Source organism: Zonotrichia leucophrys, chromosome 7 (assembly GCF_028769735.1).
Source record: "Zonotrichia leucophrys gambelii isolate GWCS_2022_RI chromosome 7, RI_Zleu_2.0, whole genome shotgun sequence".
Taxonomy (NCBI): Eukaryota; Metazoa; Chordata; class Aves; order Passeriformes; family Passerellidae; genus Zonotrichia; species Zonotrichia leucophrys.
In genome coordinates, this window is record NC_088177.1 from 2238180 (window position 1) to 2255667 (window position 17488).

General features: G+C 45.2%; 1 protein-coding gene across 2 annotated transcripts in view; it reads right to left on the minus strand.

The window, feature by feature from the left end:
- The window catches only part of MBD5 (methyl-CpG binding domain protein 5), a 153182-nt gene that overhangs the window by 16002 nt on the left and 119692 nt on the right, over nucleotides 1-17488 (minus strand). For both annotated transcript variants that reach the window (XM_064718208.1, XM_064718209.1), the window contains 3 exons: nucleotides 13415-15496; nucleotides 3428-4411; nucleotides 1568-1806 (listed from right to left, as the gene is read on the minus strand). In XM_064718208.1, the coding sequence (XP_064574278.1) occupies nucleotides 1568-1806; nucleotides 3428-4411; nucleotides 13415-15496 (3305 nt within the window). The remainder of the gene's footprint in view (nucleotides 1-1567; nucleotides 1807-3427; nucleotides 4412-13414; nucleotides 15497-17488) is intronic.

The window sequence follows — 17488 nt, forward strand, 5'->3', positions numbered from 1 at the left end:
TACCACAGGCAGGGACACTTTACACTATCCCAAGCTGCTCCAAGCCCTGTCCAACCTGGCTGTGGACATTCCAGGGGTGCAGGAGCAGCCACAGCTTCTCTGGGCACCCTGTGCCAGGGCCTGCCCCCACCAGCCAGGAATTCCTTCTCAATATTCCACCTAAATCTCCCCTCTGGCAGTTTGAACCCATCCCTCCTTGTCCTGTGCCTCCAGTCCCTCTCCAGCCTCCCCACAGCCCCTCCAGCCACTGGAGGATGCTCTGATGCCTCCCTGAACCTTTTCTTCTCCAGCTGATCCAATCCAATCACAGCCAGGTGGGCTCTGTGCATCTCCAGAGGAGCAGAGACCTCAACAACAAAACCTCTGAGTTCTGCTCTCAGCTCCTCTTCCCTCCTTCCCAGACCCCAGCATTGCCTCTGTCCCTGGGTGCTCCTCAGGGAATTCCTGAATTGCTCCACAATCCTATTTTCCCCTTTGCTCTGTGCCTTTCCCATGGCATCCCCAGTCCCCAATATCCCACACCTCTGTGCTCTAAGCTGGGAGAAATGGACTTATAAATAATTTTTAAAATTTGATAGAAAGTTTATATAGTTTTGTATATTTGTATGTGAATATTGAGATAAGGTGTGTTGGTTTAAGAAGATCATTATCTGTGGAATAGAGATGATATTGCTGGGAAAAAGATTGAATTAGAAATAAGTTTTAATATATGGTTTTGTAAAAAGATTCTATATTTTAGAGAATTAGAATTGTGAAAGATGTACTGTAGTAAGATTATGTGGGAAAAGAACATGATTAGTGTTAGAAATAATAGTAATATTGTGTAGTAAAAGTGAATAAGTTAAAAAATATTTATAAAGTATTGTAACTAAGAAATAAGTTGGTTTCTAATAGAATAGTGTTGAGTTTTATATTTATTGTGTTTATTATTTATTGAGAGTAATAATGGAATAAAATATTTTAAAAGATTTTAAAAATAAAACGAAGAAAACCAAGCCACAGCAAACTGGCACCTCCAGATTCAACCACCTGAGCTTTTCCTACTCCTTGTCACATCCACAGGCAGGGAACACAATGTCAACAAGAGCACTCTAAAAAAAACTGCAAGAACCAAAGGGAAAATATTCCAAAAGCCCTTTAACTACTTACTGTGACTATGTCTACAACTGGAAATGTGACACAAAAAATTACTGGGCTAAAGCCACCAGAATTCCTACAAGAGAGGATCATTTTTATGGGATGGAAAAGAGTTTTGTTAAAATTCTGTAGTGATTGTCAGCATATAGAGGAACTTTTTTTCAATACATGCAGCATAACTCTTCCCAAAGCAACTAAACCCAATTCCTAAGGAGAAAGGGATAAAATTTCAATAACAAATGTTCCTGATTTGCAAAATCCATCAGCTACTGAAAGGATATATTGTACGTAAGAAATGCATTTACATTCATGCAATTATATAAATGCTATTATCTTAATCAGCAAAGAAACCCCAAACTCTGGAGGATGGAATTTTACCCCCTGAGAGCTGCACACTCGCTTGAAATATTGATTTACTTTTGCTTTCTACCTGGAAATTCTGGAACAGACACGCCATGGGGTTTGGGTTGTTGGCTGGGCCAGGGATTTGGGGCTGGCCCTGAAAGCCCTGCACGCTCTGGTAGCCCTGGAGAAGGTGCTGCTGCTGCTGCTGCTGCTGCTGCTGCTGCTGCTGATTATTTGCAGGAAACATCTGATTGTTGCTGAGGAGTGACTGGAGATGGCTGAGCTGATGGTTGTTCAGAGTAGTGTTCAGAGATGACATTTCCCCTGCAAGGCAAGCACAGGCAAACAGCCCTCAGCAATTCCTGTGCTCCAAAAAAACCTCTGGGAAACAACCCTGCTCCCTCCATCCCCTGGGCACGGGGCTCTGCTGCTTTTAAATTAGCCAATATTGGGTCTTTTGTGTCACCTCTGCTGATTCCTGGGACAGCAGGGATGGCAGGAGGAGATTCTGTGGAATTCCAGGCCTTGGAATCTCAGTGAAACACTGCTGGGGTGGTGAGGGGATGAGGAGGGGAGAGGGAGAAAATGACACAAACATTTAAACTCCAAACAAAATGAGTTTTTCACCAGCTGTGAAGGAGAAAAGGCTTGTTTGGCTCAGCCATGTCACACAACACTCTAAACAACAAGCTTTTACATTCTAGAGTCAAAGTTGAATTAACATTTTTATTACACAAGAATTTCACTTTACGTGAACATTTTACCTCTTAAAAAAAAAACCCCACACTGTTGAACCTGACTTTATGAAATAACAAAGCTTAAAATACATAAATTTTCTGGTTGTTTCTTTTCTAAAATTAAAATCTCGTGTTTTCCATAAAATTCCCATTTGGAAAGTCACTGTTAGATGCATTTTGTATGGAAAATGCCAAGTGGGTTGAGTTCTCTGTAGCTGTTTAGGTCAGCGTGAGGCTTTATTTAATTATTATTTAATTCCCACCAGGAGTACATTACAAACAGAGGAGTACCTACTCTATTATATGTTTTTGGTAAAAATAACTGAAAAATCATCACCCAGGAGGGAAAAACTTTGTATTTAAGGGGTTTTTCATCACTTGCTTTGGGATGTTGGTTGTTTGCCATCTCCAGCACAGCTACTCCTGCTGTCACAGGCACTCCCAGCTCACCCAGGGATGCTCCTCAGCTGCCACTCCTTGAACAATGAAACAAATCCAGTTGCTCACACAACTTTCAGGTGGGTTTAGTAGGTTTAGGTGCCAGAATTAATAATTTCCAAGATCAATATTAAACATTAGGGAACGAAAGCAGAACGCGATTTTAATTTCTTACAAGAATGATTGCTCAACGAACAAGCTCCAACAACACCAAGAAAAAAAGAAAAGAAGATAGAACCAGAATCTGAAATTCTGAATCTGAAAATATTGTGTCCAGTTCCTCTCAGTTTGGGAAGGATTTTGGAATGCTGGAGTGTGTCCAGAGAAGGCAACAAGGCTGGAGAGGGAACACAAACCCCGTGAGGAGCCCTGAGGGAGCTGGGGGTGCTCAGCCTGCAGAAAAGGAGACTCAGGGGTGCCCCCATCACTCTGCAGCTCCTGAAAGGGGCCTGTGCTCAGCTGGGGCTGGGCTCTGTCTGCAGCAACTGGAGAACCAGAGCACACAGCCTCAAGGGAAATTTAGGCTGGATATCAGGAAAAAGTGATAAAGTTCTGGAATGGATAAAGTTCTAAAGTTCTGCCTGGGTCGGTGGTGGAGTTCCCATCCCTGGGTGTGTTTAACAGAGCCTGGATGTGGCACTGGGTGCCAGGGCTGAGCTGAGCTGTTGGGGCTGGGTTGGACTCCGTGACCATGAAGGTCTCTCCCAGCCTGGTGAACCCTCCCTCCCCAAACCCGCTGAGCTGCGATGTCTCCCCCAAGCTGCACTCACCCAGCAGGCCGGTGCCCAGCAGAGGGTTCAGGAGCTGCGGCACCACGGAGCTGTTGCTGACCTTGGCGGGCCCGGCTGCTCCACCGGAGATGTTGAGCAGCGTTTCTGCCATGGACACCACGGCCGTGCCCCCGCCCAGCGCCGACACCGACAGCGCCGCCACCGCCGCCGACGTGGTGCTGGTGGTGGCGGTGGTGGCCTGCGAGGAGGTGGCAATGGCCACCTCGGGGTGGGCCCCCGAGCTCAGCACGCCCCCCACCAGCTGCGGGTTGAGGGCCATGAGCGCCGGGGCGCCGGGGGCGGCGGGCAGCAGCAGCGGGTTGGCGGCGGCGGGCTCGGGGAAGCCGGGGATGGGGTTGGGCAGCAGGGGCTCCACACGGCCGGGCTCGGGCAGCGGCTCGGGGGGCGCGGGGCCGCTCTGCTGCTGCTGCTGCTGCTGCTGCTGCTGCTGGAGCAGCTCCGAGATGGAGACGTTGAAGGATGGCACGGGGAGCATGGCGGCCGCCTGCGCCTGGTTCTGGAGCAGCGCCGCCAGCAGCTGGAAGTGCACGGGCTGCAGGACCTGCCCGTCCACGTCGCCGGAGAGGAACGCTAAAGCAGCATTGACGTTCGGGTTCAGGAAACCCAACGGGTTGAGGTTCACCTCAGACTTGCCTTCTCCTGCTGAAGGCTGGAGGATGTTCAGGAGGTTCTGGTTCAGGAGATGTTGCTGATTCACCGGCAGAGAGAGAGGCAGGGAGTTGAGGAGGTTCTGGTTCAGAGGATGCGGCAGATTGTTGTTTGAGGAGCTGTTCTGCGGGAAGTGGAGCGAGTGTTCGTGGCCGGCGAAGGGGAACTCGCCCCCCATGGGCAGCTGGCCCTGCTGCAGAGGGGTCCCAGCTGCGGTGGTGACAATGACACCGTCCTGGAGCACTGACGTGGTCTTGGTGATGGCAGCTTGGCTGGCCCCGGCGATGGCGATCGATGACGACGGGCCCAAAGCCCCTGCAACGGGAAGAGCAGCAATGTCAGCGGGGTGCTGTGCTGGGGACACCCCGGGGCTCACAGCACCACAATCACCCCAACCAGCCATGGGAAAAGGGGCTGGGGGATCCAAACTGGAGCACTGGAAAAACAGGAATGGATCTGCCATGAGGCGCTCCAGCCGCCCTGTGCCACGCCCCATTGGAGATTATGGCACTGTGCACCTGTACTTCCCTCAAAGTTCTTGGAGAGGGGCTTTTAACAGCATTCATTCACATATAATCACAGATTTTCACATAAAATCACAGATTTTTCAGCATAAACCCCAAACCAGCCATGCCTTAACAGAGTTAGTCATGGACCAGGCCGGAATCAACCAGCAGGAAGAAGGATCACAGGAATGATGTTGGTGAAACACTGAGTCCATGATCCACTTCCTGTTTTAATTCATTCACGGGGTTTTGGACTTTAGATAATTATTTAAGACATTGTTACTGAATTTAAAAAATACATGGTATGATGAGACTGTTCCAGGTCAACAGGAATTCACAATTTGTAAAGGAAAAATATAAACTGGGGTGGTGTAAAGTCCATCACTTGGGATGAAAAGAAAGGGCAAAATTTACCATGAGAAGGCTACAAAGAAAGTAAAAATGTTTATTTGGATATCTCTATACCCCTTTAGCAAAGCCGAAATATAAATTATTATTATTTTTTTACTTGAGGCAGTTTTGAATTGACAGTGGTCACTCATTTAGCTCTTAGGATGAGAGGCTGAAAGGCATCAATGACCACAAAATATCAATTCCCATTTTTTGGAACAAATAGGCTTTAAAAAGGGATTTGCCAGCACACTCAACTGATAAGAACTGAGCCAAACCTTTACAACATTTTTAACTAAAATTACTATTTTTAAAGTGCTGTAATGTTGTGACAGCTCCAAGAGGTACAAAATGAACACAGGACACTTTGCACTGCCCTGAACCCAAGAGAACAAATCTCTCCCCTCTCTCGCAGTGCCATGATCACACTTCAGAGCAGAAATTAAATAATAAATTAACAAAAGGTGAGGTGAGAGCAAAATTGCAGAGCAGAGCAAATCCCACTCTGGGTGAGTGGGTCAAAAACCCTCATCTTCACAAGAAGCAAATTTTATTCATTTATTTTTAGAACTAAAATCAGTATTTAGAACTAATGCCCAAAGGATTTAAAAATCCTGAGAAGTCCCAAAGACCAACCTGCAGATTTAAGCAATTCCCAATGGAAGAATCAGCTGTACCACTCCCCTTGGATGTGTTAGGGAGCACATGGAGAGATTTTTAATTCGGGCATGAGGAAATTATTCTGGAGAGCCCTCCTGAATACCAAATCTAGTTTGGGTATTTTCCTCATCTCTGTTTGTAATTTATTCCTGCTCCTGCTTCCCATTCTGCTCAAATCCCATGCAAGAGGATTTGCTGAGCAGGAAATCTCCAAGTTGGAAAGCTGCTGCCAGGTTTTGGGGAGGAATGGCTCTGTTTCCTCACCCCCAGCTTCTGAGAGGTCCAAAGTGCATTCAACACCTTTTCTCCACATTAATTAAGTATTAAATAATTGCTACTGAGGAAAAAAAAAAAAAAGTCTTGATGGATACTGAGTAGGAGGCAGAAAATGTGTTCTTATTTCAGTCCAGACTGGAAAGTTGGGAGTCAGAGAGGGATGAGCAGCCAGACTTCAGCAGGAAAATAAAACACCAATAAATGTGCCCCCAGCCTCTGTCCAACCTGCACAGCAGGAACGGGGCTGGGTGTATTTACAGAATTTACAGCTGCAGCTGGGGACAAATTCCTCTGTGGCACCAGAGATCAAAAAACCATCCCAACAAGTCAATATTCAATTACGAGGACAGCCATGCAAAGTCATTTTCACTGGGATGTGGAGCTGTGAGAGATCCCCACTGGTTGGCCCCAGACCAAAGGACACAATGGTGACAACGCCCCCAGAACTCCAAAACCCCAAACCCCCAAAACTCCAAAACCCTCAAAACTCCAAAACTTCAAAACGCTTAGAACTCCAAAAACCCAAAACTCCAAAACCCCAAAACTCCAAAACCCTCAAAACTCCAAAACTTCAAAACCCTTAAAACTCCAAAAACCCAAACCCCCTCAAACTCCAAAACCTCCAAATCCCAAAACTCCTAAAACTCCAAAACCTCCAAATCCCAAAACTCCTAAAATTCCAACACCACCCAACTCCCAAAGCTCCAAAACTTCAAAACTCTTAAAACTCCAAAACGCTTAGAACTCCAAAAACCCAAAACACCAAAACCCCAAAACTCCAAAACTTCAAAACGCTTAGAATTCCAAAAACCCAAAACCCCTCTAACTCCAAAACCTCCAAATCCCAAAACTCCTAAAATTCCAACACCACCCAACTCCCAAAGCTCCAAAACTTCAAAACTCTTAAAACTCCACAACTCCAAAATCCCCAAACTCCCAAAACTCCGAAACCCCAAAAACACCCAACCTCCAAAGCTCCAAAAACCTAAAACTTTAAAACTCTAAAACTCCAAAAACATCTAACCCCCAAAGCTCCAAAACCCTAAACCCCCTAAAATTTCAAAACTCTAAAACTCCAAAACTTTCAAACTCCAAACCCCCAAAACTCCATCACCCAAGGGTTTTCTGTGCCACCCCCAGGCTCTATGATGAGAAATACAAGCAGGAGTTGAACACCAAAAGGAAATCCAAGTCCTGATTTTATTTATGAGCATTTTAAATTTTACTTTCTTTTCAGAGCAGGTTCATTTTCCTGTGTGCCTTTCAGCTGTGTTCCTTTTCTTCAAGCATTGCTTGACAGATGTTCTGAAGCAAGGACAATGAAATAAATCGTATTATGGAATCAGTTTGTGCTCAAGAAGACTCACTTAAAATAAAGAAATCAGAGTGGAAAATATTCATCGTGAATATCTCAGGATTGTTCTTCCCACAGATGCATTTTCCACAAGGACTGCACTCGGAGTGTATTAATTAGAGAAGAATATTTCAAGTGCTATTTTACAGCTCTTTTCCCTGTGAGAAGCTCTCCATTACACATCCCAGTATTGAAATAATCCCAAAAACACAGTGCTGGAATTTGTGGGGAAAAAATATTCACTAAAGCAGCACTGAGAGAAGTGGAAGGGCAGAACTTACTCATCAGCCATTACCACCTGAAACATTTTTAGAACTGAGCACAAATAAATGGTATTGTGAAAAACGCGTACTTTGTGATTAGTTTTTGATAAATATTAAAATTAATATTATACGTGTCACTCATTCTCCTTCTGGAGACCCTGCAGTGCCCTGAGACAGCCCAGAAATCACCAAAAATGGCCCAAAAAAATTCAAAAATCCCCATCAGAACCAGTAAAAATCCTCAACTGCCCTCAACTCCATGGCCATGGGATGTGCTGTGCTGGGAAATATTCACCTGCCTGCCCAAAATTCCTGTGCACCACCCTCCATCAGCACAAAACTGAAATCCTTGAAATCTGAAAAATTCCCCAAAAATTGCCCAAAATTCCTGTGCACCACGCTCCATCAGCACAAAACTGAAATCCTTGAAATCTGAAAAATTCCCCAAAAATTGCCCAAAATTCCTGTGCACCACCCTCCATCAGCACAAAACTGAAATCCTTGAAATCTGAAAAATTCCCCAAAAATTGCCCAAAATTCCTGTGCACCACGCTCCATCATCACAAAACTGAAATCCTTGAAATCTGAAAAATTCCCCAAAAATTGCCCAAAATTCCTGTGCACCACGCTCCATCATCACAGGGGGTTTGCATGCACAACAAATCTGAAATCCTTGAAATCTGAAAAATTCCCCAAAAATTTAGAGGGAAGGGCAAAAAGCCCAGAACTATTTTTTGGGGGGAGGAAAAAAAAAAAGCCCAGAACAACAGAAGCCCATCAAATTAGCCTTTTTAAAATGTAATAAAATTAGGGGGTTTTAAAATTTTTATAAAATAAGAAATTTTAGAAATTAGAAATTAAAAATTAGAAATTTCTAATTTTTTAAAATTAGAATTTAAAAAAAAAACTTCATAAAATTAGGGATTTTTTAAAATTTAATTTTTAGAATTTCATATCTGTCCCAATTTCAGTCTTGGCTCTTCTCCCTGCCCACCTCCTGTGATTTCTGCATTTCCCCAGCACTGCTGGGCTGGAAATGACTTGGAGGGAAGTGTTGTGAATTCAGGATTTTCCCACTCACAGCTGTGGCAGATGCATTGCAAATGAAGGAAAACACTCCACGGTGAATTTGGGGAAATAAAAATTCAATAAAAAGCATTATTTCCTCCAATAATCCCCACTCATCCCTCCAGCAAATATTGGAGCTGCCCACTGGTTCCATTTCCAGCGAAATATGTGTGGGAAAGCCCACAGGATTAATTCAGGTTTTCTCTGTAATAATATCTTTAATAACACTCATCTTTCTACATTAATTTGTTATTATTTTTTACACACTCCCTGACTTTTGTCAATATAAAATCCTAGAAAATTGCATGGCAGTTACAACACCGACCAGGTAACTGAAAGATTGTAAACTGTTGGCAAATTCAAATTTTAAGAGGTAAAACAACACCAGAAAACCCCAAACAAGCACTGAACATTTTCTTTATTTTTCACAGTTCTTAAATCAAGAGAAAAAACACATTTCTCTCCCCAAAATAATAATGGGGGAAAATAAGTTATTATTTAGAAGTTAGAGTGGGAAAAAGAACCTGGAAATTGAAGTAAATTTAAGTTTAATTTAAGTTAATTTTAAGTAATGAATTTAAGTGATTCCTTACAATCTTTCCCAAGCAGAGCAAAGAGCCCCTGGATATTCTATAAACCTCAAAAACCAGAATATTTTAATTTTCTTTATAATTAGAGGAGAAGGTTCTTGCCCTCCTGTCTCAGGGTGATTCCAGTTTAATAAGAATTTTTTTCTCAGACACAACAAGTCCCAAAAAGTTGTCAGATATTCTTCTGACCCTGGTGTCCAAAAGTTCTTCTGATTTGGCAATTCTAGGTTATATAAAGTAATTTTGGGGAGCAAATCCAGATTTGTTTGGTTTGATTTGTGTTTCCAACAGTTTGCACTGAGGTGATTGAATCAGAGCCTCCCAACCCTTCTTTTGGGGTTTTATTTTCCAGCACCATGATCCATTCCCAATTTTCTTGGCTGTATTAAAACAAATTCCTCTCCTCACCCTCACTGATTGGTGTTGTGCTCCTCCCTGTTTAATTATATTTTATTATTTTTATTTTGTGCATTTCACCAGGAAAAATTCCCATTTCAGGGAAGGAATTAGAGCCTTTTTTTTTTTTTTTTGCCAAATCTACCAATTTTTTGTTCCTTCTGAACTTCCAGACCCAGACTTTCTCCTATATTAAAATGTTAATATTTGACACCAGATATCTTTAATTGCTGTGGTTATTGAGGTTCCCTTAATTTCCCTTCTCAGCAGCCCAGAGCTTTTATTCCCAAATCTTTTCACTCATTTCCATCCACCCCATTATTTATGGACATGGATATTTATGGATATGGATATTTATGGATATTTATGGTTGCTTTCTTAGCAGGATTTGGATGTTGAATGCTCAACCCTCAAACACACATTTCCTACCCTGAGAACCACAAGAAAAAGGCAAATAAATAAAACCCTACAATCAAATCCATCAGCCAGTGATGCAGCTCCATCCTACAAAAAGAGCAAAATCCACCACACACCCCCCGAAAATTACCTGGGAATTAAAGATATTATCTGAGGAAGAAGAAAACAAGAGCTGGAACACCAGAACTTGGTCCATGTGGTTAAATATAATTAAAAGCTTGGGCAATAATTAGCTAATTGTGGGATTCACAGGGGTTTTTCTCTCAGGAGCTATTTCTGAGGAGGAGCTGCTCTGAATTGCTGGCACAGACACAGAAAAGAGATTTAGCAATTAAAATACCTCAAAACAAAGGGAAAAAACCAAGCCACAAACTGAAATATGAGCATGAGAGGTTCCTTTAGACATCCTCCTCTGCTGAAATGCTCCTGGAAATTCAGTGTACACGGGCTTTCAGCAGCTCCAGCCCCAAAACTGGCAGAGCAGAAATTATAAAAAATTATAATAATAAAAAATATATATTATATTTTATATATTATATTATATTATATTACATTATATTAAATTATATTATATTATATATTAAAATAAAAATATAATAAAAATTAAATAAAAAATTATAATTATACCACAAACCACTCAACATTTCACATGAAGAAAGAACATTCCCATTCTCCTGGAGATCCAAGAGAATTCTCCTCTCTGGATTAAAGCTCAGCCCTGAGCCCTGGGCTGCTGGCAGGGCCCAGCAAGAGGCTCAGTGAACATGGGATTTAAAAACTGCAGAGTTTCATACATTTATAAATACATAAATAACACAAAAATAACACAACCTCCTTAAAAAAGAACACATTCTCCAGGTTTTATAATAGATATTTGGGGGAAAATAGTAAAGGTAAAAAGATTTTTAGAAAGTTGTGAAAGCTGGTCTTAGAAATAGAAAGAATAAAGGATTTCTAGTTAGCTGTAGTTGTAAAGTTTCAAATAGAAAAGTTACAATAGTACAGTAAGTAAGGACATGAAATAATAGTTTTAGGTTTGGTTAAGATAGATTTTAAAACTGTAAAAAATATGTTTAGTAGGATAGTAGAAGGCTTTAAGTTTAATAATGGAGTATTGTGTATTGTTAATAGAAAGTATGTAAGTCAGTATTGCTTGAAATAAGTTATGTGTGTTCTTAGTGACTGGCTAGAATAATACATAATAATTATATAATATTAATATAAAATAACATAACATATATAATATATAATATATAATATATAATATATAATATATAATATATAATATATAATATATAATATATAATATATGATATATGATATAGGATAGAATAACTATCTGTAAGTTTTAGTAATATGCTATTGGTTAGAAAGTTTTAAAAATGTTTTGTAACAAAGAAATCTTGTTGGTACCACATGAGTTGCTGTTATTTTTTAATTGTTTTAACCATGTTTTAAACCCCCCAGAGATGGTAACAGCAGCAAACCCATTTCCTCTCCAAATCTTCCCTGATGAACAAACCAGGAAATTTCTCCCTACACACCTCCAACAGTTTATTCAAGCATTTAATTACCACCTCAGTAAAATTACCTCAATAAAAGCAAACACAGGCTTGGCATTCCCTCCTGCTGGCCCTGAAAAGGGGGATTTTGTGCATTTTGGTGCTCCCAGGATCTGCTCCAATCTCTGACACCTCCTCTTTAATTCCAGCAGGAAAGAGCTCGTGGATCACCTGGACATGCACTGCCAGGCTGCAAAAAACCTCCAATTTCTTTGGAGAAGTGACAAAAAGAGGTGTGGGAATGTCCAGAAGTGAATGGATTTTATTCATGGAGAGTGTGTGGAAGTCAGCAGAAGCAAGCAAGCAAGCCAGAATGGTTTTGTCCAGAAAAAGGGAGACATAACTTAGTTTACCATTGGTTTGGGTTTTTTTCCTTTCTGTTTTATTTTTGAGTATGTGGCTTTCACCATGAACCAGGTGCACTTTGCACTGGGATAAACAAGGAATTTAACAAGGAATAATGCCCTGGATTGTAAGATATGTGGGTATTCTATTTCCATCTGTCAGAGGTGGGGCAGTTATCCTCTGTTCATGGGGCAGTTTTTCTTTATCTCTCCCACAGCCAATCCTCCCTCCAGGAGATCTCTGCTGTTCATGGGCCATTAATTATTAATTATCTTCTGTCCATGGCCAGTGAGTGTCCCTGCATGGCTGATCCAATTCCAGCATCCCATGGGGAGATGCTGTGCCCAGGGGAGGAGCCAAGCATTCCTGCCTGGGTACAATCTGAGGGTTGGGACAGCACAGCAGCCTCTGCCCCCTGCATTCCCAGAGGAGCAGCTTTGTGCCCCCTGCATTCCCAGAGGAGCAGCTTTGTGCCCCCTGCATTCCCAGAGGAGCAGCTTTGTGCCCCCTGCATTCCCAGAGGAGCAGCCTTTGCCTCCCCTGCATTCCCACAGGAGCAGCTTTGTGCCCCCTGCATTCCCACAGGAGCAGCTTTGTGCCCCCTGCACTCCCAGAGGAGCAGCTTTGTGCCCCCTGCATTCCCACAGGAGCAGCTTTGTGCCCCCTGCATTCCCAGAGGAGCAGCTTTGTGCCCCCTGCATTCCCACAGGAGCAGCTTTGTGCTCCCTGCATTCCCAGAGGAGCAGCTTTGTGCCCCCTGCATTGCCAGAGGAGCAGCTTTGTGCCCCCTGCATTCCCAGAGGAGCAGCTTTGTGCTGCCCTGCATTGCCAGAGGAGCAGCTTTGTGCCCCCTGCATTCCCACAGGAGCAGCTTTGTGCCCCCTGCATTCCCAGAGGAGCAGCTTTGTGCTGCCCTGCATTCCCAGAGGAGCAGCTTTGTGCCCCCTGCATTCCCACAGGAGCAGCTTTGTGCTGCCCTGCATTCCCACAGGAGCAGCTTTGTGCCCCCTGCATTCCCACAGGAGCAGCTTTGTGCCCCCTGCATTCCCAGAGGAGCCCAGGCCCATCTCCATCACCCCTGGAGCTGCAGAGGAAAACTCCCCCCTTGTGCAGGATCCCTGCTGCAGCAGAGCCACAGCTGGCACTGCAGGAGGGCTGAGCCCCCATGGATGGGGCTGGGACACCGCCCTGACACACAGGGGACAGGGCATGGTCTGACTCTGGCAGAGGTTTATTTTTTGTTTGTACTATTGCATTTGTATTTTTAATTTTCCTAGTAAAGAACTGTTATTCATATTCCCATATCATAGCCTTTTAATCTCAGAAATTATAATAATTCAGAGGGAGGGGGTTTACATTTCCCATTTCAGGGCAGGCTCTGCCTTCCTTAGCAGACACCTGGCTTTCCAAACCCAGACAAACATCCAAAACCAGCCACCAGAGATTCCCAGGGACAGAAACCCGTGACAATCCCCTGGCACAGCCACGTACCTGCTTCAGGGCTGCTCTGGTTGCAGCTGCTCCCGATGCTGTTGGGGATGCCTGGCGTGGAGGGCGCCTGGAGCCTGGCCTGGGCCGGGCTGGGGTGCAGGGAGCTCCCCAAGGCCATTCCCGCCTGGGGGAGCATCCCGCAGCTCCCGGCCTGCATCTGGTTGAGGAGCCCCGCCAGGTGGTTGGAGGGGGCAGCGCCGGGCCCGAAGCCGGGGCTGGGGCTGGGGTTGGGGCAGGGCAGCCCCGGGGGCAGCGCGGGCTCCGCCAGGTGCAGCTGGGCACCGGGGCAGGGCACGGCGCCGCCGGAGCCCCCGCAGCCCGAGGAACTATTGCTGCTCCCGTGGGAGCTCTGACAACTCATGGACTGCAGGAGCTGCGACATGGAGCTGATGGGGAAGGAGCTTTGACTTGGCTTTCTGATCAAATCGGAGCCGGCTTTGGGAAGGCCAGAGCTGTCCAGCTGAGACTGCCTCAGCAAGCTCAGCACCGTGGTGGTGGGCTGCTTCCTTTTCCTCAGAGGATCCTTTTGCTGAGACATCAATTTATCTCTCAGTGCTGCCCGGCCGCTCTGCCCTTCCGTGGTGGGGAGGAGCACGTTGGCAGCAGGAGGGAACATGGGATTTAAAGTGCTGTGTCCTTCGGTGCTGCCGCCGCTGGCAACAGGTCCAGAATTGCTACTGCTGTTATTGTTGTTACCAGCAAGTTTATTTTGATTTGCTAGCTGTGCTTTGGCTGCTGCTGAGAGTAAACTGCTTGCTGGAAAAGAGGCAGCGTTGTGCTGGTTCAAGATCTGATTTAAAGGCATTCCCAGCAAACCAGGCTGACTCTTCAAGGAACCGCTTCCGGCCGACGCAGCGGGAAAAACGGCGTTGTTGGGAGGATTTAACACGTTACTCATTCCAGCAATTAACGGGTTGGGGATGTCCTTGTACTGACTGAGTCCGTCGTGCTTGGTGGAAGGGCTGGATGGCATGGATGGCCTCGGCGACCCTATGGTTGACCTCGGGGACCTGGGAGGGACTTTGATACCGCTACAGGACGACCCCACGGGAGGCAGCAGGAAGTTTCCGTGATCGGACGAGGTGGAAGAAGAACGCGATCTTTGGGGAGAAGCCTCGATCCTCGCCATGCCGGGCGCCATGGCGTGAACGGGGGACGTCACCGGCGACGGGGACAGCGACGTGGACGCCGAGTGCTGAACCCTTTGGACGTGAGCGCCATGGTTGATGTGGGCGGGTTTGACGGTGGGCAGGGGCAGGTTGCTGGGCAGGGGCACCACGGCGGGGGGCATGCTTACATTCATCACGGGTACCTGAGAGTGGACACTCGAGTGGAACGTGGTGGGGTTCATGATCACGGGGTTCTGGTTCGGCGGCTTGCTGGGAATGGGGTCCAGAATGCCAAGCGGATCCTTCTCGGATGTTAATGGCTTTTTCTGAAGAGCACAAGAAGGCGGTGGAGGAGGCGGGGGTGGGCCTTGGGGGGGTTTATGGTGGAACATTGCTCGTGGTATTTCCATACCGGCCGAAAAGTTACACAGGGGTTTTTTCATGACTGGGCTCTTGGTGGTCAGGGTGGGGGAAAGAGGTATATTAGTCCTTCCAGCCATGGCACAGGATGACTGTATGGGAGAGCCGTGGAGCATGACCGACGGCGGGGACAGAGGCGTCCTGGTCATGTGGATGGGACTGGAGTTGGGCGCTCCGTGAAAACTGGGATTGTTCCTCGTGAAGACGTCGGGGCTCCCGAGCGGGTCGGTCCTGGGCGAGATGGAGCCGTCCCCGTAGATCTGCGAGCCCGAGGAGGCCGGGCTGGGCATCCCCCCGTGGCTGCCGCGGTACGGAGACTTCTGCCCCAGTTCATTGCTCCCCAACCTCTGCCTGGGATAGGCAGGATGGAGCTCTGCTTGCTGGCTTCCAGCCATTTCTTGCACATAAAGCCTACCCATGGCATTAGATGCCCCCATCATCAACTTGAAAGGAGTCTTACATTCCGGCATCACAGAATTTGTAATTCCTTCATGTGATTTATTCCTCATCGACCTTGGAGTTGCTGCTCGGGTGGGAACTACTGGCGTTGCACCTGGCGTGGGAAACACACAACAGTTACTACTGGTTGTAAATCCAGTGTCCCACGTTTCAGGACAAAGCTGCTGAGGGTGAAAACGTTCCCAAAAAAGCTCAGGGAGCCTTTGGCTAAACTTTTGCTTCAGCAGAAATAAACCCTCAATCTCCAAGCTGGAACGGTGCCTGTCCCCAATGACACAGCTGTAATTCCGTATCCCACAGAAACATGGACCGTTTGGAACCTTTTTCCTTGCCTTTTGCCTGTTCCAAGCAAGCCTCCTGCATCTCCAGCATCCCCCCTCTGGCAGGAGGAGAGGGATGGCTGTGGCAGGGAAAAGGAGCCTCTGGCACCATCTATTGAGGACAGGAGGAACAAAGCCTGTCCAGGACTGAGACTCAGTTCCCACAGAAAAGGTCCTGTCCCAAATGAGGCATCCTGAATGTTCCTGTTTCTTTTCAGGATAGAAGCCTTGGGGATATTTGCACATGATGGAAAAATTCCCTGTAAATCCCACTTTTTAGGCTACACCTTCCAACAAACACAAGACCACTTTCCAGCTTTATTTAAAGAGATTTTTTCCCAATGTTTTACTTCCAGACTAGAAGCACAAGCAGCTCCAAGTCTGGGGGACTTTCTGCCAGTTTTGCAGCTCTGGGAATTTGCAATTCAGCTTGCAGTGCTTGGCATGAAGCCTCTGGATGTGCAAAATTCAGCTGGAATTGGGAGCTAAAAATTCTGTGTTCAAATGAACCCAGAGGTGCCTTGGAATTCCTCTACTCATCTTTCAGCCTGGTCAGACAGCACTGACAATCCTGCCTTCATCCTATTTGCTCCAATGTGAGAGAAACAAACATTTCCCCTGTCCCCAGATACAACCAAAGTCTCATTTAGGGGACAAAACTAAAGGCTGAACTGCAAAATAAAATAATTGTGAGAGGCCTCACCTTGAGTGCTGGAAATAAGCAAATGGTCACATATAAATGTGCAAAAATTTTGCTTACAGGGAGATTTATTGGGGAATTTTCTTCTTTGCTTATGCACAAAATTCTGACTGACAGAGAAAGAGCACAGAAATATATAAATTACCTCCATTTTGCTGATTTTTTGAAAACAGGAATGTAATTTAACTACTACTCATTGAAAAAATTAAGCAGGGAAGTGCACAGAAACATGGGAAATTCCACTGACACTTAAAACCAAAATTACACTGAAAAAAAAAATTTCAAGCAAAGTTTTAAATCCTAAATTTCAATGTGAAAAGGCAGAGGCACATCAGTACTATGAACAGCATGGGTCTGTTAGCACTGGCACGTCTCTAAAATTTATTATTTCTTGGTTTTCTTGTATTTTTTTCCCCTTTGAAGAGGGAAGAGCCCACTTGAGCTGGCCAGGTGCTCTCACAGCAATGAGGGGTGCAGGGAGCTCAGGCCTTTTCCCAGGAGCTGCAACCCCAGAGTACAAAATTATAAACTCAGCCCCTTCCCTCCTTTGTCCTGCCCACTGGGATTTGTCATTCTCTTCAGAACCTGTTCCTGTGACCCTGACAAAGTCCCCAGTTTTGGGTGAATTTCTGGGTTTGGAGCTGTTTCAGTGCTAACTTTGCTTTCACTCCAGGCCTCAGGGAACCCCCTTGGTTTTACACCTTTGTTTGGAGAGTACCTGTCAACTTCAGCCACCAACAAATGTCCTCACTTTTTTTATTGATGGGGATAATTAAAATGCTAATCCAGGTTGGTGGCCAAAAATAATCCTTGAGAAATGAACAGTGGAGATCTCCTCTTGCTGTCTATTCTCCTTTACAATACAATTTCCCATTTAGCCAAGTCCTTAGCCACATCCTAATCCCTTCATAATCACTTTATTCTGCTCCTCTAATTTCCCATGTGACAGAATATCAGACATATTACTACAGTTCCAAAAGATGAGAGCTAATGTATTTTCTTTGTCTAGAACAATCTGATATCTTTTCCAAGAAAATCATGCTCTTAGTCTGGGCTGACCTGCTTT